The sequence below is a fragment of the Bombus pyrosoma genome, linkage group LG2 (genome assembly GCF_014825855.1).
Source record: "Bombus pyrosoma isolate SC7728 linkage group LG2, ASM1482585v1, whole genome shotgun sequence".
NCBI classification, from domain to species: domain Eukaryota; kingdom Metazoa; phylum Arthropoda; class Insecta; order Hymenoptera; family Apidae; genus Bombus; species Bombus pyrosoma.
Genome location: NC_057771.1, coordinates 13,927,494 through 13,950,955, shown reverse-complemented (window position 1 = coordinate 13,950,955; position 23,462 = coordinate 13,927,494). Strand labels below are relative to the sequence as shown.

Here is a 23,462-nt window from a genome sequence, read left to right as displayed (position 1 = left end):
ACATTCGTTGGAGGGAGAGCGATTTATCTGGCAATTCGACTGGTCATCAGAGCATCGAAAATAGTTTTAATCCTTCCGACGTCGGCTTCGTCGATTGAATTCGTATCGTTCAACGACAGCAACGACTTGTCGATATTTCAGAACGCGAGGGTGGCACTCAACAGCCGGCCAGCGTGTGCGACGTCGAATATTACGGGCTGACGTCACCGGTGAAGGGTTCCGTGGTACATCCGGAGCCTCACCGATTATTCGCCATGGAGGGCCCCATAAAATGCAGGCAGCACTTCATTCCAGCAGCTAATCAGTCGGTCATCATTCGCGTAAGTTTCACGATTCTTGTTTGCCCACTCGAATTCAACAATAATCCTTTGATAGAGACATTTTTCGGAGAATGATCGAGTCTATGCTTTTTATATCCCACCCGATATTTTTACAAACCTCTTGTATTTCTGATTCATTTTAAAACTTGAAGCTTTTTAATTCTGTTTTATTTTGTATTTTTTTAAATAGACATAATACTGTACGAATTCATACCAATCAATTTGATACTTGGTATTAAATTTTGATATATGTTCCATCGAAATTTCCATATTTCCACGAAGCGAACGAAGACTACACAAAGAAGACTATAAATCACATTTTCAAAGTCAATATGTTACAATAATCCTTAGGTATAATTTCCCCCTCTTTGTAGCTTCAAAAATATTGCTCCTGATATAAAAATACTGTACGTCTTAATATAACTTTGGCATCTACAAAACTTCGTCGACTACGTCTTTGGACTTAACATGTTCTTTCCGCTTTTAGCTATTTTATATTCAAATATTCCTTTTCTAGTCATAAAGTGACATTAAAATAAAAAAATCCGCAAGAACGCACTTATCACTTTTCTTCCTGCAATCTTCATCTGTATATTTCGGAGAATTTAAATCTGAATCTACTTCTACGTCAGATTCATCGAATTGAATGAAAGAAAAGAAGAAGTTTGCGTGAAAGAGAAGAAGAATGGTGAGAAATTCATAGAACAAGAGAAAGTTCCATGGATTCTTGCGAGAATCTTGGTTAGACAATGCCAGATCGTGAGCGGTCGTGGCAGTCGTTGTTGTTCCTCTGTCCGTAGATTGAGAGCAGCTCGAAGCAGGGTCCGAACAACCCTTGCCAGACCAAGTGCGGAGACAGCGGCTGTCACTGTGTCAGCAACATAACCCTGGAGAACGTGGACCATCTTTTGCTTGTCTCTGAAACCGGTCACATCGTCACCTGCCTCTGTGGAAATTATCAGGTAAACACTAGACTTCCTTAAACTTTACCTACGGTTACCTGTGAGAATTCCACTGTTCGTTAACTTCGTGCAAGGGGCACAAGCCTTTCTCAGTCTTTTTCTGTAAATATCCTGTGTCTATAAGGTTCGAGAGAAAGAATATATTTTATAGCTTTTGGTATATTTTATACAATTAAATGACGGTAATATCAGAAAATAAAGGTTAAATAACACGATCAAATTTCAGTGTCATATTCTATTTACAAAGGTCGACGATGCTGTATCTACAGGGTCTATTTTCATTCTTAATCACATTTTCACAACGTTAAAGAATTTCTTTAAAACAGTTTAAGAGCAATATGGAAGAATCGCTGTTGATTTTCGTACCTTCACATTCCACTTACGTTATTTCTTTAAACCATCGAGTATATTTTTGTTTGCTAGAACAAATGTAAGACTCAAACCAGGATATAATACCAGAATTTGACAATGTACTTCGGTAATGCCGTACCTAAGTAAATGAACAATTCAAGAAAACTATATACAAGTTCATTAAAATATCAATGAGTTTCTCGTTTCAAGAGTAAACTACTCAAAATCGTGCGGCATTTCGACCTCAATAATAACCGGGAAGATCGTCGATGATCGAGATCAATAATTCGAAAAACGCTCGCCCAGAAACCCTCTCCCTCTCCCTTCATTTTTTTTTTTATTTTCTCCGCCTACCACCCACCGCACTTTATTTCTACCGCCCACGTTCGACTGTCACCGTTTCATTCAACTTTCATTCACGGACAAACGGCCTGGCTCACCGATTGTATTGGCGGAGCACTGAATGCGCTCTGCCATTTCTATTCAACACCTATTCCATCAACCGGCGTGGAATTACTTCGAACGATTTCACCGGCCGCTGAATAAAACAAATAATGCCGACGTGTACTGAGCGAAAGTAGACAACGTAGACAAAAGAGGAGAAATTGTTTTTTAGAGAATCGAGTTGGAAGAAAGGAAGAAGGTCCTCTGTCAAATCTATTTCCAAACCGGAATTCGTTCGTCATCCAGAACGAAACATGCGAGTTTTTAACGGACGCGTTTCTATCAATCGTTCGAGAATCTTGCAATTTTTTTACGTTTCAAGGCCATCTTATGATATTTCTTATTTATAGAGGAATTTTACGATATATTTTATTGCAATCTTTTTCTGTGGGGTGCATTTATTATGAAGAGCAGTGAGAGACGTTCTTTTGAGATCATAAGGATCGCAGGAACTGCTACAATGAGGAGTCAATTCCACTTCTTAGCGATTTTAATGAATCAAAATCGATCAAAATCAAATTAATCTTTGTAACATCCTATAAAAAGAATTACGTCATTACTTGTGGAATTTTTTGAATAATATTATATGACCAGACAGCAGTAATATAAATATAAATTATGTTACAAACTAGTATTAATTATGGTATGAAATTGAATATGAATGTCATGTAGAGTTTGCAGAACAATACTGTAAGATCAAGAGGCAATGATAGAAATGCAAATTAAATGACTTGTTGATTTAAAAAACAAGTCATTTTCACCCCTCCGGTAGATGTGTACGTCAATCGTCGGTTGTTCTAGTGTTAATTTCTTGATGATCGGCATTACGAATTGGATCAACCTCTATACAAAATCTAGTAGAGTAGATTTTTCTCGTACTATGCTTATACTACATTATCGTCAATTGCTTTTTAATCCAGCAAACACCCTTTTATAATTCTCAAACAGCTGAAAATAGTATAAATTACCTTCATAACAGATAAATGGTCTTATACGAGAATATTAATTCCTCTCTGAACTCGATAATAGATATTAAGCATTGCACAATTTTCGTTCTGAATATTCATGTTTAATCTACAGTGTTAATATTGTTTCGTAACAAGACATTAAATAAACCCTGAAACCGCTTTCTACGCTTGAAATACAAGTCACTGGTATAGTATGTATCCCGCAGGACTGGCTGCCGGTCGGTATCCGTAGTTGGACACCAGTGTACATCGAATGGTCGAGGTCCTCGAAGGCAGGCCTCAATTTCCGTGCGGCTTACGAGTTTATCAAGGACACTTACTGCGGTTATCACACAACGACCAAGCCGGAAGGCGAGGTCAATGGCGGTGACCTGGCCAGCAGTGGCTTAAAGCTCAATCAGTATTACCAACAGAGGTGCACGTGGATCTTAGACTCTTTGACGGATCGACAACTCACTATCGAAGTGAAATCTGGCCAAAGCCGTAAGAGATCTTTATTTTTACTAATACTAATAAAAAAAATCTTTCGGAATATTCATCCCTAATACGTTGATTTCTGATATTGTAAACGTCACTGACGATTAATCATGCATAGGCATTGCTCTAATTATTTAAATTAAACGAACAGATATATTTGCGAAACATTCAAAAAGAATCAACAATGACGCCAATATAAGACACAGGCACAGCCAATCGACCATTTTTCGTACCAATCAACTCGCGTCTTCGTATTTATAAAAATACTTGTTTCCTTCCACTTTCTTCCACACATTTTGCATCTATACTACGTTAAGAACATAAAATCAGAATTACAGAAAGATATATTATTATATCTTTAGATACACGCCGCTAAACAAAATTGTATCCTTTTGAGTGGTCAAGTCGAAAAAAGAATGGTAAAGATACCTTTAAAAGAACCCAAAATCTCACTTCTCCAACCTCTACGAATTTCCACCAAATCCAAAGATGCATCGTGCGCGATTCACCGGCAAATCAAAGGCGCCTACTTACCGAAACCACGCTTTGTCCACCGGCGAATTTCGTTCAATTCGAGCCTTGGCTACTCCGTTGGAATTTCGATCCGCGCCATTGAGCCCGATATGGGTGCAAATCGGATCGAAAGGCCAGCGACAAACGAAAGCAACCGGGTAAACAAAAAGGAAAAAGAGTTTAAAAAGATGGGTGGAACGGGTTCTTCTGGGGAAGAGGGTGGCTTGAGAACGAATGGCAGACAGAGCTGGAGATTAAAGAGACTATTGGACGCGGCAGGACAACGAGAGACAGAAAGAAGAACCGGTCGTTCCGAGCGGTCTTTAAAGAATCCGGCTTCCCTTTTTCCCTCGATTTCCTTTTTCTGCCGATGCTCCCTGGCCTTTTCTGACCCTCCTTCTCCCGTCTATCTTCATTGCTCGCCTATATTCGCACCATGAAACAAACGCTAGAACGTTACAAAAGAACGAAGCTGTTGGAACCAGCCAGCCCCAGAAATGGCTTTCGCACATTGGCCTCGATCTCTGTTTCTATCCCCGGCTCGATGCTGTTTTCTTTTATTCGCCGGATTCCTCGACACGACCAATCGTCCACGTTTCGTGAACGATGAATTTACAGAGTAAGGCAATGGTACTCGGTTCTGTGTTCGTGTATAAGTGTGCCTAAATGGTAGATATAGGGTTCTTAGGTTAATTTTAAGGATTAGAGTATATGTGATTTCGTGTTCTTATTAGTTAGGCGACATTTCGTTCCTTTCTTTTTAATTTTTGTTTACTAGTACATAAAAATTCTTTGTATCAGAACCTGATTTAATAGAAATGTATCAAATTAGAACATTTATAAATTAATTATGAACAGCCTTTGAATTGAACCTCTCATATATGAACTTCAACGAGATGTTTAAGGACTAATTAAGGGTTTATTTGAAATCTACAAAATATGTTTCTCTAAGCAAACAGGATCTTAATTTTGTTTAACCGGCACAGTGGATACCTCTTTTATTTGTCTGATCATATAAGAACCTTATTCTACTTGCTCGAATAAAATTGAAGATTAAATATAAAAAAGAAAACTACAGAGAGATGAAATGTAAAAATTCGAAGGAACATAACTAACCCAAACAAAGTACTAACTAACCGTGTATCTAAACAAAGCAAGATAAAAGTGGCTGATGCTAAGGAAACAAAATATAAATTAAACATTGGAACGCAATATAAAATTGATATCTGTTTCTGTCTTGCAGTTTTTCACAGTCTGTTTCATCAAAATTTCGATCGATCAAATTCAACGAAGTGCGCGTACCACGAAAATATAACAGCACCGAGCCGTGCATTAGGTTTCTAGTAACTCGATATCCCAGGAAAACTCCAAAGCTCGTGTTGATGCGCCAACAGAAAAAAAAATGAAAAAAAGCTACAAATCCCTGAACGCAAACTCCAAACCGAGAAAAAAGGATGCGATTCGCGATTTGCATGCGTCAAGAGTTGGAAATTTTTCAAGCCATTGATATTCAAACATTTCGTGAAAATCATTGAAAAAGCTCGTATGTGACCAAAAACTATGTGTGTGGCCAAAAAACGAAAAATCGTTTCCCAATTTCTCTTCCCGGAATAGATTTATCATTCGTAAAGCAACAACAACAGAAAACACGCTCACAGAGAAAAAAAAAAATAAAATAAAAGAGATCGAAGGTATAGGTATAGACCAGGTATTTCTATGTGTGTGCTATTTTTTACGCTTCATCGATAGTCATTCGTTTTTGTTTACAGCAGCGTTGTGAAAACAGTTCTCCCGTGGGAAAAATTCGTCGGGCTATGAATGATACTAAAAAAGAGAGAAAAAGGAAACGGAACATAATACGTATAGGAACGCGCGAAAATTATACAGTCTCGAATACGTTAGCGAACCAATTGCTTCCAATTATACTGTGCTCTCGATGATTGCTGAAACATCGATAGTCCTTTTTACCGACACACGTCAAATGTTACATCCGCGGCAATTGATTGTGAAACGACCTCTCTTAATTGGTTGTTCGGCGACATTGATGCGTTTCGTGCTCGTCTCGTGAAAAACGGGCATTCTCGATGACGATTTAACTATACCCATTAACCTCGTATCTTCCCTTCTCATGCTATTTTTAAATATGTTCAATACTCCACAACCAATTTTAAATTATTCCAATTTAAATCATAACTGGCTATAGCGCAAAATCGTTATTTCATTATAATTTAAATAAAAGGATCTTAAATTTCGAACAGAATACTACATACGAAAGTTTCAACAGAATAATCCTCCGCAGCTTCCATAATACCGTCCATGTAGCTTTTAAAAGGTTTTAATAAAGTAATCCCAAATTTTAAAAGCGCAATACTACGCAAATATTGCAAGAGCGTAATCTCCATAGTTTCGACGTAAAGCCGCCTATGTGACCTTTTTTGGAAAATAAAAGGATGCACGACCATTGCTGATTCTTCTGTTCTTGGCAAAAATTCGTGATAGCCAAAACTCTTCTTTTTTTTCCTTTTCTTTTTCTTTCTTCTAGGTCCTTGCACCGCCTGGAATTTAACAATACACGAATACAGCAAGAACGGCGATCCAGCTGGACTCAGATTGCACACATTCTGCTCGAGAAATATCCACAAAAATTTCACCCTGCCATGGAAAACGAACACCGTGGTGGTTAGGTGAGTTCCGTCTATCTTTGTTCCGTTCGATGAGACGATTAGCCGGAAGTTCACGGAAACTTCGTCCATCGACGCCGACATAACGACAGTTACGCGACACTTTCTGCACGGAGATTACGACGCCGCGGCCTGAATTATAGGAGCAATTTATATCGGCGCGCGAGCCCAGTTTTTGCGCCGATGTAACGGCAACTTAAAAATCGATTGCCCGGAAAGATTTATCCAGCGCCGATGGGGAATCGTTTCGAAGCCGGATAAGTCGCACGGAGATTACATTTGTCATGGTTTGTGTATCGATACGACGTTTCCTGAACGTGGGAAGCCGCGAATGGAATTCTTCGATGTTTCGCGCGCAAGTCTGGTGAAAGATCGTTTTGTTTTTGTATTTTCGCGGATGAAAAATCGCGTTCTGGCTTGGTCTTGATGGAGAGTCAGGAATAGTGAATGCGTTTCAGAGAATACGACTTCGAGAGCACATCGGGAAGATCGTTCGTTCTTTTATTCGTTTCTTACGTATTTTGATTTCTGTTCGTTTTGGATACGAATATTTCTTTATATATCCAAGGAAGAATAATATACAAATGCCAGAAGAAGATAACACTTATTTAGAGATATATATTTTCCATTTTTCAATTGTACATAAAATATCTAGAAATACCTAAGAAAATGACGTATAAAACGCGTAATCATTTTATCCTCGTATCTTGTAAAACTGTGCTTCGATCGAAATACCGTAATCATGTGCTCGCGTGGCTCACTCACATCAAGTTTCGAAAAGAGACAAGAATGGCGAAAGAATAGAAAGAGAAACCCCTCGATTCTAATTATATCAGACGCGATTCGATTTCTAAACGGATCCTAATCAAATATCAAATAAATAATTCTCTAGAGTATCAGCTGTTTGACTGACTTACAAAAACAGCAAGCATTTGTTCAATATTTTTTTCGATTTTTTTGAAGTTAACAAGCACACCGGAGTTGGTTAAAAAATATATATAGTTAAATTTAAGATAATTATAAGATGTTGTGACAATATTATTACACCTGTTCGCAGATTGCAGGCTCTAGGAAGGACAGCACCGGAATACACGATGAAATGGCGCAGTCAGTTTGTAATCGCAAACACGCACAAGAGCGAACCGTCACCCCCACCGGTACCGAATCATGTGCTCCGCTCCTCAACCGGAAACAGGTCACGGGAAGCGCGAATCCTAATTCTGTTCGCGATACTCCTCGCCTACGCGGCCGGTTGTTGAGTGGATCAACTCAACACACCGTATCCATACACGTTCCTGTTCACAATGAGAGGCAAACTACTGCGAACGAGCCTAAGACTTTTAATAATGTACACTGCTCACACACACACACACATACACACACAAAATATCATACTAACGAGGTTCGTGTTTCCTCAAAAAAAAACTTCTTTCAGCTATTCAGTTCTCTGAAAAATAAAATATAATGTAAAGTTTAAAATAGTAAAGCGTTTAAAGAGCGGAACGATGATCGCGTAAAGTGAGGCGCACTTTATGGAAATTTGATAAAGTTTCGTGTTAGTTTGCTGAAATATTACGTTCGCTAGCATTGTGGAGAACTTGGCCGTAAAAGTTTCAGAACCACCGCGCTGGTAATCACGGAGCACACTTTTGATAAAATATTGAAATCAATCACCATGAATTTACCTCGCTTTTATATCGTACGAGAATTCTATGTATTTATATCGAATAGATCGTTTGAAAATAATTACCGGTTAAACGAAGCCCTTTGGACGGTAATATTCAGCAATTAATTTGTAAAAGTTTATTATCCGGTTTGCAACTCAGTTTTTCAGGTAGAATGGAAATTCGTCGTCCCGATATAAATGTCGATTAATAAAACGCGTAATGAAGATTAATTCGCAATCGCAATTTCACGCGAGGCAAGGCCATCGAATATGACTGATCGAAGGACACGAGAATTCCGAAACAATTTAGTCCAAGTTTTTCAAGTATTTTTCGATTACTAACATTTTAACATATTGAACGTGTTCGGTGCCGTCACGTGCCGGTGGATGTTGATAAAGTTAAAATTTCATCGGATAAATTGACACAGATAAGGGAACGTTATTGGCGAAGAATGAAAGGCATGAAATCGAATTTTGGAATTTCACGCTCTAGTCGAATTATATATATATAAAAAATAAATTAAACGCGAATCAGAAAGAGAAAAAATATATATATATATACTAAAAATCAGTCGGTGTATACCACTCGTTTTAACTATAAGAGTCTAATAGAGCATGTACATATTATACATACATATGCATATACATACATAAATCTATACATATAGAGGATGAGACGTTCACGAAGAAACATTTAAATGCATCCATCGTCATTAATATCATTGAACTGTTTTTAATTTCCTCTTTAATTTTATAAATACTAGGATTAAGTCAATTTAAAATTTCATCAATTGGCGTGAACTATCGTAAAATCAGAAATTGCTTTTTCTATTCTTTATATGCTCAGATATATTTAACGTTTCTTTCTAGACGTCACATCCTGCGAACGCGTATGAATATAATTGTAGCGATTTAAAGTAAGGAGATGAAACAAGGGGGAAGAAAACGCGATGCACGGATTTGAAGTAGCAAGAAATCACGCGTCATCACTTTCACGCAAATGCCAAAATAAACGTGTAAGAAGAAGTTCTATATAATTATAGGTTCTTGTACATACGTGGATAGAATAGGTAGGATTTGTACAGAGTATCACGAACTACGTTAAGACCTCAGCATTATTGTAAATTACAATTTACCGTAAAACATGGCGCGAGCCCGCGAACGAAGACAGATTGTATTTTAACGAACGAGCTTCGAGTGCCCGAGGCACATTTCGAATAATTGTTAACGCGTTCGTCCGGAAGTTCATCGAAAATCTCTTCTTGCTTGCTTAAACAAAAGAGGGGAAAAAAGATATTCGCTGATGAAATGAATAATAAATGAAAAAAAATTTCCGAAGAATATTTTACGAAGAAGAAATTATTTTGATTTACTTTCGGAGACGCGATTGGTCGTTAGATTAAGATGGAAATAAAGGCTAGACTGTGAATGTTTAATATACGTATTGACTAAGAAGGAAAATATTAAACTAAACAGGCAAACAGGCTAATTGAATTAAAAAGAACCATCCAACGGTGCGGAAATGTTTCCACCGGTTTTCATACGTTTTACAACGCCGTCGTATTACTACCATTATTTATACAGAATATTATGAGTAATAGTCTTTGTTTCTGAATAATAATATGCCGTGGTTTATGACTGTATGGTATGGCGAATTCTGTTATTTATCTTATGTCGTCTTTTTATACTCTACGATAACACGAGCTGTATTATTTCGCCGTGAAATAATACAGTTACCTTACCAGAGATTTTAATGCCTGTTAAAACTTCTGATTAAACCGTGACACGTATTAGATGGTCTCGTGTTCCACGAGATTCGTCGAATCATTACGAACCTTCGACGTTATCAATTGATCTCGATACTCTCATTAACATTTCAAGCTTTCGTTCATTGCGTTCGAATAAATATAATTTGCACGATTTGTCGTTAAAATTTTTTTTTTAATAAATAATAGATAAACGGGTGCATTAAGAATTCGATATTAATTTTGGAATTGTTGAGAATTGATTTACATTAGCGAATAGAAAGACTGAATTTTATCAGAGTGCAATTTATATGTATATCATTAGAAGGCTGGTAATGATCGATCCGACTAATTAATACGAAGGATAGCAGTCTAACCGCGTTGATGCATACGCATGTTAAGATTTGTATAATAAACGAACAAGGTCGAATAGAATATTCGGCAATCTCTTTTCCGCAATCCTCGTCGAAACAGAGATGAAAGTCAGACTGTAATTAATCGGCGTACTAAAACGAGAGTATCGTTATAGGAGAAAAGAGAAGAAGAGGTGCACGTTTAATAAATGTAATTAATGTCGGCCAGCGAAGAGGGGCATGTGATTTAAGTGACTTGTGTTTGAAATCGGTGAATCGTTTCTCGACAGAGATTTCGTTTGTTCGTTCGTAAAGAATCGTCTCTTAACGAGAAACCAAGAGAAACGAAATTACGTGTGTACCGTTCCTTTTTAAGATTACTCGATCACGTCCTCACAACGATTGTAATGCGATCTGTTCCTTCAATGGATGTACCGGTTTTGCACAAGGCACGTCTAACTTACGAAAAAAAGATATATGTTACATATATGTACTAGCCGCGTATACTTAAGTCACAATAAATAGTCAATTGTTTCATATAAAGTACGAATAAAATAAAACAGAAACTACGCGCTGTTTGTGAATTTCCACCTGAATGTTTGTCATAGCGCACCAAAGTCCTGAAGGCTCCGGGATATTTAACTTTTGAATTTCATCCTTACTTTTACCAAATGTATGTGGCATTAAAAGAAACAATGGGTGAAATGAGTTTTTTATTTTACGTAAAACGAAAGAAACCAATCGATACGTTCTCTTATAAATTTTTCGTGGTGGCAGAAATTTGGTGTAAGGAAAATTAATCGATGGATCTCAGATTTCTGTTATGTCTATAATCATCTCTAACTTCACATAGTGTCAGGGAAATCGATGGATAAAATTTACCAACCATTGACATTGAGTGGACCGCAAGAATTCTAAAATCCCTGAAATCAGCCGAATTGGCTAATAATTAATTAGCCAAAATCGGTTAATCGGATTACCATTTACTGGATAATCTCAAACACAAACGAACTTAGTGTCATTTTCCTTTAAAATATCTTACTCAACCACGCGTAAAGGTTGATTAATTCGTAGGGTTGATTTGATAAAAAAAGGACGATTTATTCACATACGAGTTTTAATACAATCTACATACATATTTATACATCCTACGGTCGAAAGATGAAACATGTACATCTACAGGTAACGCATCTGCGATTTATTTTATCCTCTCTGATGCAAGGTGAAAGTCTTAAATAACAATTCGCTAATATCCCATAAGATTGGCTCAGACAGAAACGACGTTTCGAGTTATATCGTAATTGTACTCTCAACACGTACGATTCATGGAGTGTGACAAACATTCAACAAAATGTATCCATATATACAATACATCTAATTTCGCTATTTAAAAGGAAAGAAAAAGAAAATTATATATCAACATACAATATATTCATATACATATACGTATAAATGTTTATATATATAGACAGAGACGTTGGATATCGTCCGAGATAAAATACGTTAGTGGAAAATAAACTTTCAACGAATCGAAAAACGTAACTATATATTGCACACGATCTTCGTAAGTGTCTCCGGTGCATAATATAACAATTCCTATAGATTTCCATCCAACATACTTCGGATACAACAATTATCTTAATTTATATCTTACGTTCAAACGCGAACAACGATATTTATTGACATTGATTTATAAATATTAACGAGTAATCACATGAAAATCTGCCACACGATGACCGTTCGAAACAATCACCATAACCGTGTATCTATATTTTCCGCAACTGTAATATATTTAATTGTTTACCAACATCAGGCAAATAGTAAATAAGCATCAAAATTTTAAAATGATTATCCTGTCCTTTGCTTTCTAATTCTTTATGAACTCATTCATAACGTAACATCTATTTGTTTAGAAATTTGTCACACGTCTCGTAAATTACATAAAATCAGTAAAATCTTCAATAACTTTTATAACATCCTAATGCTTAGAAAAAATATTTGTTTCGTTAAAATTTCCCTACGCACGTTACTTGCAAATCTGTGCGTGTTTTTTTTTTTTCATAACGATACGAAAATTGGGAAACTCAGAAAGACTCGTCGAGAGGATCTTTCGAAATCATTCCGCGCAGATCCTAAAAACAAGTAATTAAAAAGGGTCTCTATTTTACAAACTTAAACATCTATAAACACAACCAAAAAAACTGACTAATCTATAAAATCAATTAGACAGTTATTATACATACACATTCTATGGCTATAAAAGACAACACATTCTCAAGAACTCGCTTTAAACAAGTCATAAAAATATTAAAATCTCTTGATAGGAATTTTAAATATACTCCTTTTACATATTTCGACATGATCCTTTGGCTATTTATGTGTGTATAACAATAAAAACGATCGTGTTGTTCTATTTAAGACAATGTTCTTCGTGATTGTTTCGTTTTAAGTAACACGGACCTCACAGAAATTACTCGCACGAGATGAAACTGATTGAAAATATATTTAAAGATATTAATATTTGATATAAAATGCTTCAATCTGTTTAACCAATACAACTCATCGAGTAGGATAACTTTTCTCATCTAACCCTACGTTGAAATTAGGAACAAAACCGTACAAATGCTACGTGTTACTCTCATAGTATTTCCCAGTGTCTTTAAATGCTTCTTAAGAACACACAAACTTATGCATTAAATATCATGTTAGAGTATCAAATTGAGATTCATGTACGATTAAAAACGAAATTCTGAAGTACACTTATCTCAGATTTACGTTGTTACGTTGTGTAAAATTGCGGATGCAGAATTCAAAAGGCCTAGCCGCTGTTTCTGCTTTCGTTGCTCCGTCATCTGATTAAAAACAGACAAATATAGTCCACAAAACTAATAACGATAGGAAATAATATCCAAGTATAGGAAACAATTTTCAAATATGAATTACCTGATCGCGAAGCTCGGTAAGTTGTTGAGATAAGCATTTCACTAACTGTTGCGTGGATTCTAACTGAGATTGTAAACTTCTTAACTCTACTTGTTCCCCTTCGCCCTCGTCTGCTGCCAACGATTTGGCCCTTAATCTCGGGAACCAATCAAGATTTCGATCCTGTAAAAAGTCCACAGAGCTTAAAAGTTTAAGCATGATTCAATTTTTTGAAGCTTTATGGACTATTACCTTCACCATCGCGTACACGTAAGACTCTGGCCCTGTGAACTCCGTAGGATCTTTCACCTTTACCAGAACAATGAAATAGAGGTAATGCCACATATTATGCTCGTGTTTCACGTGTTCTTCGAAGGAAACCGTTTTGTTATCGAAAGATGATCTGTTCAGTCCTGCGAATGAAATGTTAAAAACAACAGCAATGTACGATAAATCGGTTAACAATATGTGCACGATACAATATACCATAAATGAAATGAAAATATAATTATATCAATAATCTTACCGCAAATAAAACAGGTATTCTTCAATATTAATTCTTTCTGCTGTTTTTCCGATCTGAGATCAGCAAACGTATCAATAATAACACCAAAAATAAGATTCAGAACGATAATTATAACAATGAAGAAGAACAGTAGATCGTATACGACTCTAGCAACGAACAAGGGCTCCTGCAACGTAATTAACATGCATATGAATAATAGCGTTTCCTTCGGGTTTTGTTTCTATACTTACTGTACTAGATGGGGCCCGTAGAATATCTCCAATTCCTCCACCATTTCTTAAACCTTGATTCAAAGTTGTAACAATACACATAACAAGAGAATCGCATGCCCGTTCCTTTAGTTCTCCTCCAACGTTAATTACATCTGCCTGACTGTCTTCTTCGTTCACTGTACAAACATGAAGATGTTACTGTAATTTCGTACAATTATATTTCTTATAATAATGTCATGCTAAAAATATAATAATCTTATATTAATTATATTCAATATTATATTTTTATATAAACGGTATTCTATAGGAGAAGAAAAATACCATCGCGAATATATCGGGATACTGTCTCCGTTGCTTCGCATTTTTCATTATCAGCAATGTTACAAGTACCCGCCGCTGCATCCATATATGATGCTGTAATTAATAAACATACAAAATCAATATCTCTATTATTAAAAGGGTAATTATAAAGTATAATATTAGAACACTCACACACAAGCTCCTCGTCAACTGTCACCAGAAAGTCGTCCTTGAAAAACATAAAACCGATAATGGAGAACATATAAACTAGAATTAACGCCAATACAGCGGTAAGTATAATGGATCTTCCATTCCTTGTAACAGATCTTATTACATTGAGCAACGTTTCTTCGCGATACACTACGTCAAAGAGCTAGAAAAAGATATAAAATTTAGTATGCGTTTGGTTTTAGTTTAAGCGCGATTTATTTTAGTATTGTAATACGTACTAAAACTGAGTAGAAAAATGGATGCATACAAATGCCAAGAACGCAAAATATAAGATACGATATATGATACAAAAGTTCAACGTTTGTCACTATTTGCTCTAGACTCTTTGTCAAAGTGCCCTGATTACCTATAATACTTATAAGATGTACAACTTTTAATACAACCTGAAACATACATCGATTACAGACAGTCACGTTATAAGAATAGATCTCAATTTTAAGTACGTTGCTTTGAATTTACCGTAAGAAAGCCAAGTAACCATAACGTTGGTTCTGGTCCTATGGAAAAAATCAATCGTAATATCGTTGAAGCTACTAACGTTCGTATACCGGATTCTCGAGGTAAGGTAATGACAATAACAGCTGACGAAAGCATCACCGCCCAGATAAGGGCAGATAAGTGTGAACTCAATTCTACAGTAAGCAAGAAAATAGATATTTAAATACGTTCGCTTAGTGCAAATCTGTCAATTAAAAAAAGAAAAGTATAAGAACTTACTAGGCACAGAATCTACAAATGGATAGAAGAAAGCTACGATAAGGTTTATGAGTACTGCACAGTTAAATAAAATATTACTCCAAAGTGACATGTAACTGCTCATCCAGAATAATACTGGTTGTCCTGAAAAATTATAAAAATATATGTAAATAGATTTCATTGAACAAGAGTAAATAACTACATTAACTATAGCGATGTTAAAACATCGTACCTCTAAGTTTCTTCTGCCATTTCATTTCGTTAAACATATCCTCGGTCCTTTCAAAGAAATCAGAAACCTTCGACCCTTGATCGTCGCGTTCTGTAGTATTTAATACTTTAATCTTCGTGTCCAAAGTAATGAGTTCACAAATCTCAGGAATTGGGAAGACAATTTGCTCCAGTGTTCTATCATGTCTAACGATCTAATGTAAATTACGAGTTTTTGAAAGATACATAAGCAGTAAATTATTATGTACGTACAAATGTAACTGTTGTACCTCAATCTGGGCTGTATGAGTCGCATAATATTGCAATGCCTTATTAATTTTCGGATCTGCATTATTCTGTTCAGATGGTTTCAACATCGATGATAATTCTTTATTATGCTGTGCTAATTGGTGACACAGGATATAAATATTATGCCCCACCTGAAAGAACAATTAATTACCAATAATTATATTATATCCTTTTTAGCCATTCTTAATTGTTCATCTCTAAAAGGAGACATAAGATTTTATTTATCTGTAAGATCGTTACTTCTTTGGGTGATACTCCTTCTTCGCCATCTATAGAAGAATCATCCACGTCGCCATCATCGTCCAAAGATTCTTGGTGGAATGCACGGCATGCGACATCAACTAATTGTTTTGGATTCATATTATACAGAATCCTTTCCGCATTCTCGCTATCTCCTCTACTTTCCATTATAGCAAGCAACAATTTGCTAGCGTTATTTTTTAATTCTAACACCAGGTCCATTCTAGTTTTTCCCAAAGGATTAATATCGTTCAATATCAAGGCTGTTATTATATCTAATCCGTTAGACTCGTGTGTTGCAATACAGTTCTGATTATCGTGACACGGTCCTTGGCAGTACTCTGTCAATGTTTCCAATGTCTGATTGATTAACGCAACATTTTGTTCATTTATATACAGCCCTAACAATCCTAATCCGCCAGTCGTTGAACCACAGATGCAGTCTAAGAACATGAGCGTTTCGGATACCAGATTGAAATTCGTCTTGTTATTTTGATTACGTAGGAAATTCTATAAAAACATAGAAATATTTTCAATATAGTAAATACTATCATTAGATTGTGGATATTTATGCAAATTCACGCGTCTACAAACGTTATCAAAAAATTGAATTTAACGCAGAGATTTAAATCTTTTTCATCTACTAAATTTTATAATGAATACTATACTTTGAAACTATATTTTCAATCGTGCATAGACATCCGCAGTCGAAGCATAATATTAAAGAAAGTATTTTCAATATCCCCGAAAGTCAAGAAAATTACCTGTAAGTCACGATTGTGATTTTCACACAACAATTGCAAAAAACGTAAAATTGGTTGCATTACTAAAACTTTCGCACTCAATTGCCCTTCGTCTCTCTCGTTACCAGTTGTTCCCGTACGATGCCTTTCTAATTTTTCTGCTATCATATCTTCTAACGCACTTCCCAGAGCTGCGTTGTTCGCTGGATCTTCGCCGGAAGCAAGATTACGCACATTCGCGTACGCTTGCACGGTAGAGGATGCAGCTTGATTTAATTCTTCTCGTAACTCGTCTGTTATTACTATCCCATTGGGTTTTCCTGTACGGAGAAGCGATCAATGTAAAAAAATATAAATGGAAATTATTGGAATATCGTTTTACTATACCTGATGTACGCTTCTTTGATATCTTCTCTATTTCTTTGCTCTGTTCCTTGTCTTCGTGGGCTTTCGCTGCTATATCAGAAGTGTTCACTGTAACCGTGGATTTTATTTCTTGCTGAGCGTCTTTCATTTTGTCGTAAAACACCTGCAGAAATTATATCCTTTATTTTAAACTATATCTCTATTTTTAAGCAAGTTAATTTATCTAACATTAAAGTAGGTAGATTATTATTTTTTATTTTTATCTAATTTAGTCGTTTATCACTAATGTTTTGAAAACAGTTAGATTATCAGTAATATACCTTGAAAAAGGATTGACTCAAGTCACCACCCATTAGTTTATTGAACACACTTTTCTGTATAATAGGATTTCCTCCTTCCAACAACGCGATGCCAAGTTCTATAGCTTCCACAAATATACTCGGAGAATGGACGCTTTTAATCACCAACTCCACTACCAAGTCTGAGGCACCTTCACGATCGAGATGACTTTGAATCTCGTGCAACGTGCGTCCTGCCCGACTCAATAGTTTAGCTGTAGAAAACGAAATACTTAAAATAAGTTGTTCCTTATCTTAGTAGCGAAAAATTAGTTTTCCAAAATTTTCTTTATACCCCCTGGTCCATGTGTAATTGGAGCAGTATGCGATACTCCAATTTCCACGTTTTCCGGTTTCTGTATAAAGGACTTTCCAAAGTAACGAACCAGGAGATTATTCCGCAGTACATCTCCCTGAGAAAAAGGAAAGGGGAAACACGTTGGTGTGATAAAACAAATTTGAACCAATTGAGATGTACCAATACATCGTGCATAATAATTAAAAAAAAATTGAATATGTTTTAAAGGGACACCGGTGCATTGTTTGTTATATATTATAAAAATATCAATAATAATATTGATTTAATACTAAAAATAATTAAATCGATGTGTATATACATTAGTTGTGCTTTAGAGTAAGAAAGATACTTGCACAGCTCTCGGTATTTTCATAAATATCCTATATAATTAACTTTACACATAGTTTGTAATGTTTAAAAAGATGCAAAAAAAGACATTGTTGTATATTTTGGAAAATGTACAATAGAAAAAATTTGTTCTGGACCAGATCTTTTTAGGGCAAATACACGACGAATCAAATAGGTATCATACATAAAGTTTATAAGTCGTACATTCAAACATGTTTAGTATATGAAACACATATATCAGGAGATATAGCAAAGAGAATTAAATGCTTTACATACAGTATATGTAGATGTACTATATGTATATATGTATATACTATTGTAATTTCTATTATTATTATTATTAATTACTCAATAATTCTATATTTAAAATACAATCTGATTTCTACGTTCTACGTTGCTGCTCTCATGCTATCAATTACGTGTATGCCTTATATTAAAAATAGTACAAAGATCTATGGACGTATTGGTACACCCTATTTGTAGTAAAAGTGTATGTACATATACTGTACTTTCTTATTTCTAAACTCTATGCCCATACTGGATTGTATTTGGAAAGATATTTTACACTACGTAATAATAATATTCTGGAGACTTTCTAGAAATTTTGATTCACGATAAGTTGAAATCATTCAACTTATTTAAAACATCTATCTGCTTATCAATCCAATTACTTATGTTCAAGTAAATCGACATAGTCACAATGTACAATATCTCCTATCGTAAATCATAATTATTTGTCATACACGAGATCACATACCTACGCTATGATGATTATATTTTATGTATGAACAGAAGAAATAAATTAATACTAGAGTAGAAAATGGAATAGAAAATGAATCAAAGTGTATAATGTAGTAAAATTAATCAAGCACATGCACATAAGGTTACCTACACAACGTACATCGTATTTTGTACTTAAGCAAATTGAATTAAGTATGTATCACGTAGCTTGTTAGCAAGCAGCTACTAAATATCATATAAATAGTTGTGGTCTTAATATTAAAGATACATCAGCAGATTAGATTTCTTGTTTATCAGCGGGATGCCCTATGCGTGTATATACGTATATGATAATTTATAAGAAAGGCAAAAAAAAAAAAAAGTAGAAGAGAAAGTATTCAATATCAAAATTTGTATAAATATATAGATAATAAATAACGATAGAGTGATGGTGAGATAAAATTCTCATTAGTATAAATCAAATTCATGTTGCCAATTTATATACGTTGTGCCCACAAATTACCGTTGTTATCTACTTTAATTTTTACCCGCTCTTCCTGAGTCATATGACGAGTCTCAGACTCATCGACAGAGTCTGTTCCAACTTGTGACTCGGCCTTCTGCTCTGTTTCTTCTTCTTCCATGACACCCTCGCTCTTCGTTTGCAGCATGAAAACATCTTTACCTACATATCTATTCTACGAAACCTACTCACCCGAACACTGTTTAATTTTAAATTTGTATAATGTATTCACGAAGCTTATTGTGTATTTCTATCTCATTCGTATATATTTTTGTTCTCCTTATTTTTAATATATGTATATATTGCCAACTAAAAAACTGTCGATCGTGTATATATGTTGATCATCTAAAATGTGCCGTGAACATATGGGCATTTAGCTTTTCGGCAAACATGTAAAGAACGAGTGGATATGGAGACACAAATCTTCGTAAATTTAGGTTCAACTAGAACTTAGAGAACGGTAACATGTTAAATCGGTCGAGGTGCGGTGCTAATTAACGGTAGCAAATCCCAATTAAAAGTGGCATGCTCCAAAACAGTATTCTTAAAATCTTCCCCCTGTCGCAACGTATATCGATGGAGCATTAATACTATTTTAATAAAATAAGCGATTCACAAATGATTTATCTTCATCGATAACTATACTTATACTTTGTACTTATACTTCGACATACAGTTTTTACTGCTATATCGCGCGCCAAAAGATCATCTACCAAATTTGCGCATGCATTTTACTCGCTGCGTCTGTAAGCTCCAATAAAAAAAAAAAGATTTGCTGAAATTATCGCATATATCTAAAGTATAACATCGATCGCTAATTACATTCCAAAATATCGATTATTGGAATTACCAAGCTAGCTAGCATACGTAAAGCATGCCTGAAGGATTTGTTACCGCTAATTAATGTCAATAACGTTTTGTCGGAAACAACTGAATGCCCTTTTCTATAATCTGTGACTCTTTTTCCGTATAGTAGATACGATTCTTGTAATTGCATGCAGAATGTAATATCATAAAACTCACCTTCTCGCCGTATTCAGGGTCAATGGCCATCATTTCCCTGAGAGTCCTCAACACCTTTACACATAATTTTTCTTCCTTTTCTTCGAGTAGCTTTTCCGTATGTTTGATTAATCTGAACGGTAGAAAAACGATCAAGGATTATTATTGATGATTTACATTAAAATATATTGAAACGATACTTCAATATAGGTAAGATAATGAATTAAGCATAGCTTGAGATGGTATAAAGCAATGATTTACCTTTTGATGAAGCCACCATTCTCGCAACGTTTTCTAGCATCACTCGCTGCTGGGAACAGTAATTCTGGCCGATAGAGTATATCCACTAACAAAGATAATTCAGACTGAACTAGTGGTTTCAATTGTTCTTCCAATAACGATACTATGTCTTGTAAACCTTCTATGATACTTCGATCCAAACGCATTAGCTAAATAAAAATACATCATTCCGTAATAATTACATAGTACATATAAATATTTCGTTTCTATGATGCATTTACTCCTGTTATTCTATCTTATGTACAATATTCGTCTGTAATTTTACGCTACTTACAAACTAATATTAACTAATATGCTACGCTAGAGCACTATAGATGTAGTAAGCTAATACACTATCAGGATTTTATGAGTGACTTTTACCTGATCTTTACTATCTTCCTCACAAATTAAGTCACTCTACATATCCAAAGATCACATCAATTATAAATCGATTACAAAAGGTTTAACGTTTATTAGAGAAATTAGTCAAACATAAAGTAATTGCGTTTTGACAAAAATTACCTGACTTTGTGTGCGTTCTATCTTTGGTTGTTTCGCAGCTTGAAGCCATTTACTTGTTTGTCTACTAAGCATCGCTGCCTTATTGAACATGGAAGCAACTTGGCTTTCCAAATCTGTTGGGATGGCTATGCCTCTTCCTTTAGCTGATAATTTAAACAAATTGTATTTTTTGTTTTATAAAATGGATACAGAGAAAAATTGTAAATTTAATATTAAGAGCAATCTAAATAAGCTTACCTACGTCTGATAACGTTCTTATACAATTTTCGACATTAAATCTTTGACCAGCATTTAGCCACCCGCATCGTGAAACTTTAAAAGCCGCATGAAGTAATTGAACGAATATAGGTTGTCGTGTCTGTTTTAAAAAAGAAGTGTTTAATGCCTTTTAATACTGTCAACATTTTTATAAATGTATATATATATACTTATATATAAAAGGAATATATATATTATTAAAATTTTTGTTACAATTTTTATCGAAATAAAATCTTAATATGTAAAGCATCTTTCACTGAAAATTCAAATTTAGACAGCAAAGATGCATTCGTTATAAATTCGTAATATAATAAAATTACTATTATTACTTGAATTGTTTTTCGTACGTAATATAACACACTCATTGCCAAGCTCCAATAGAGAAAAAGTTCCATATAATGTATTAAACCACAGATTCATGCTGCGTGAAGTGCAAAAGAATAGATACAGAAGAGATACTCCAAATAAAATAAAAGATTTATGGCTAGTACTTATTGTTAGAAGAACAGATACAGCAAGCTTGTTCGTCGAAGACAGTGAATGTGTTAGTACAATTGTCCAGAGATATATATTAAAGTTTCTATTTACAACATATAAATTTAGAAATTTGAAAACCACCGTAACATCGATGAAACACAACATATCTGTACTTATATTTTTCAAATTCCCTTAATACGTGCTGTTATTCGTTTACAAAGAGATACGCCTATTTACAATAAAAGTGTTTATGAATGATAAAACTTCTCAGATTAATTTATACTACTCAATGTATTATATATATATATATAGTGAGATTTTCTTCGTTTTAAATCTCAACAGTATCCATATTAGTATTGCAAGTGTATTTACAATTGCTCATAAATTGAGTGAGCGTTTCTTTTTAATTTTGGTACTCACATAGCCAGTAACATTAGTATCAGTAATCCGGTCACTTTCCTTGATGCTCCAATAAAGTCTAGCCTCGTGGAGATGTTTCTATTAGTAAATCAACCCACCACCATATAGACCCAGCACCCAGACCCAGTAAACCAATGTTGATGAGTCAAAGAAGGCCAGGTGTTGCATGCCAAAAACACAGAACATGCCGCTGATGCAATCACCAGTTACCAAGCACACATCAAAAAATATATTAACGCTGTAGTTATAGACTTATATTACTCTGGCTTACCAGTATAGGCAAACAAGTATACCAAAAAAAAAAATATATATATATATATATATACCTTGAAGCGTTAAATAAAACAAATTAAATTATATAAATAAATACTAATGCTTCCATAAGTTTGTGATATGTACTTGGCTTTTCTAAATAAACCTAAAATTAATGTGTTTGTCATGCAAAGCAAGAAATTATCAGATAAATTAAGTGACAGAATAACTGCACAGGCTTTCGCTCATAATTATTTCATATGTTAGGATTATGTTATTTGTAGATATATTATATGCCTGTATATTTCATTACGCTTATACTTTAAATATGTATTTGAAAATTCAATTTTCTTAGAGATATTTTTACATGATACCACTATATACTTTTAATTTACTATGATACAATATAACTTTTAAGTTCAAGTTTAAGTTTTATTACATTAGTTCTAGCAGCTCATATCTTTTTCGAAAAATTACCTCCATTATGACGTACTGCAGTTAAGTAATGAAACATAATAAATATTAAATTTGAAGTACCTAAGTATATAGCGAATTAATTATATAAACCATACTTATATATAAATACAATCGGAATATTAGAAAGTAATAATATTTTATCAATTTGATACGAATATAATATCTCATTGTGCAAATAGTAGAAAGAATCAAAATATTGACTGTACAATCTGAAATGTAATATAAATGGATATAATCACAGATAAATCTTCTTTACGTAAGAAAATGACAAAACATAACATAGAATAAAAGAAATGCTTTTGTGCTGTTATTA

The 23,462-nt window shown here is 34.6% G+C and overlaps 2 protein-coding genes across 23 annotated transcripts in view; one reads left to right on the top strand and one right to left on the bottom strand.

The window, feature by feature from the left end:
• Positions 1 to 12,753, top strand: part of LOC122577820 — a 266,738-nt gene extending 253,985 nt beyond the window's left edge. For all 8 annotated transcript variants that reach the window (XM_043749453.1, XM_043749448.1, XM_043749456.1 and 5 more), the window contains 5 exons: positions 142 to 320; positions 1,121 to 1,282; positions 3,252 to 3,528; positions 6,578 to 6,719; positions 7,774 to 12,753. In XM_043749453.1, coding sequence (XP_043605388.1) covers positions 142 to 320; positions 1,121 to 1,282; positions 3,252 to 3,528; positions 6,578 to 6,719; positions 7,774 to 7,975 — 962 coding nt within the window. In that variant the 3' untranslated portion in view covers positions 7,976 to 12,753. The remainder of the gene's footprint in view (positions 1 to 141; positions 321 to 1,120; positions 1,283 to 3,251; positions 3,529 to 6,577; positions 6,720 to 7,773) is intronic.
• The window catches only part of LOC122577819 (inositol 1,4,5-trisphosphate receptor), a 48,425-nt gene continuing 36,523 nt past the window's right edge, over positions 11,561 to 23,462 (bottom strand). For 3 of the 15 annotated variants that reach the window (XM_043749432.1, XM_043749435.1, XM_043749433.1), the window contains 25 exons: positions 23,150 to 23,164; positions 22,421 to 22,498; positions 21,503 to 21,623; positions 21,266 to 21,408; positions 21,125 to 21,160; positions 20,726 to 20,913; positions 20,486 to 20,597; positions 19,488 to 19,595; positions 17,869 to 17,986; positions 17,556 to 17,788; positions 17,257 to 17,398; positions 16,891 to 17,189; positions 16,127 to 16,636; positions 15,868 to 16,017; positions 15,600 to 15,792; positions 15,389 to 15,511; positions 15,131 to 15,303; positions 14,890 to 15,054; positions 14,633 to 14,813; positions 14,462 to 14,554; positions 14,159 to 14,316; positions 13,929 to 14,094; positions 13,655 to 13,815; positions 13,424 to 13,585; positions 11,561 to 13,332 (listed from right to left, as the gene is read on the bottom strand). In XM_043749432.1, the coding sequence (XP_043605367.1) occupies positions 13,252 to 13,332; positions 13,424 to 13,585; positions 13,655 to 13,815; positions 13,929 to 14,094; positions 14,159 to 14,316; positions 14,462 to 14,554; positions 14,633 to 14,813; positions 14,890 to 15,054; positions 15,131 to 15,303; positions 15,389 to 15,511; positions 15,600 to 15,792; positions 15,868 to 16,017; positions 16,127 to 16,636; positions 16,891 to 17,189; positions 17,257 to 17,398; positions 17,556 to 17,788; positions 17,869 to 17,986; positions 19,488 to 19,595; positions 20,486 to 20,597; positions 20,726 to 20,913; positions 21,125 to 21,160; positions 21,266 to 21,408; positions 21,503 to 21,623; positions 22,421 to 22,498; positions 23,150 to 23,164 (3,909 nt within the window). In that variant the 3' untranslated portion in view covers positions 11,561 to 13,251. The remainder of the gene's footprint in view (positions 13,333 to 13,423; positions 13,586 to 13,654; positions 13,816 to 13,928; positions 14,095 to 14,158; positions 14,317 to 14,461; positions 14,555 to 14,632; positions 14,814 to 14,889; positions 15,055 to 15,130; positions 15,304 to 15,388; positions 15,512 to 15,599; positions 15,793 to 15,867; positions 16,018 to 16,126; positions 16,637 to 16,890; positions 17,190 to 17,256; positions 17,399 to 17,555; positions 17,789 to 17,868; positions 17,987 to 19,487; positions 19,596 to 20,485; positions 20,598 to 20,725; positions 20,914 to 21,124; positions 21,161 to 21,265; positions 21,409 to 21,502; positions 21,624 to 22,420; positions 22,499 to 23,149; positions 23,165 to 23,462) is intronic. The other 12 variants (XM_043749436.1, XM_043749439.1, XM_043749434.1 and 9 more) reach the window with 9 other exon arrangements.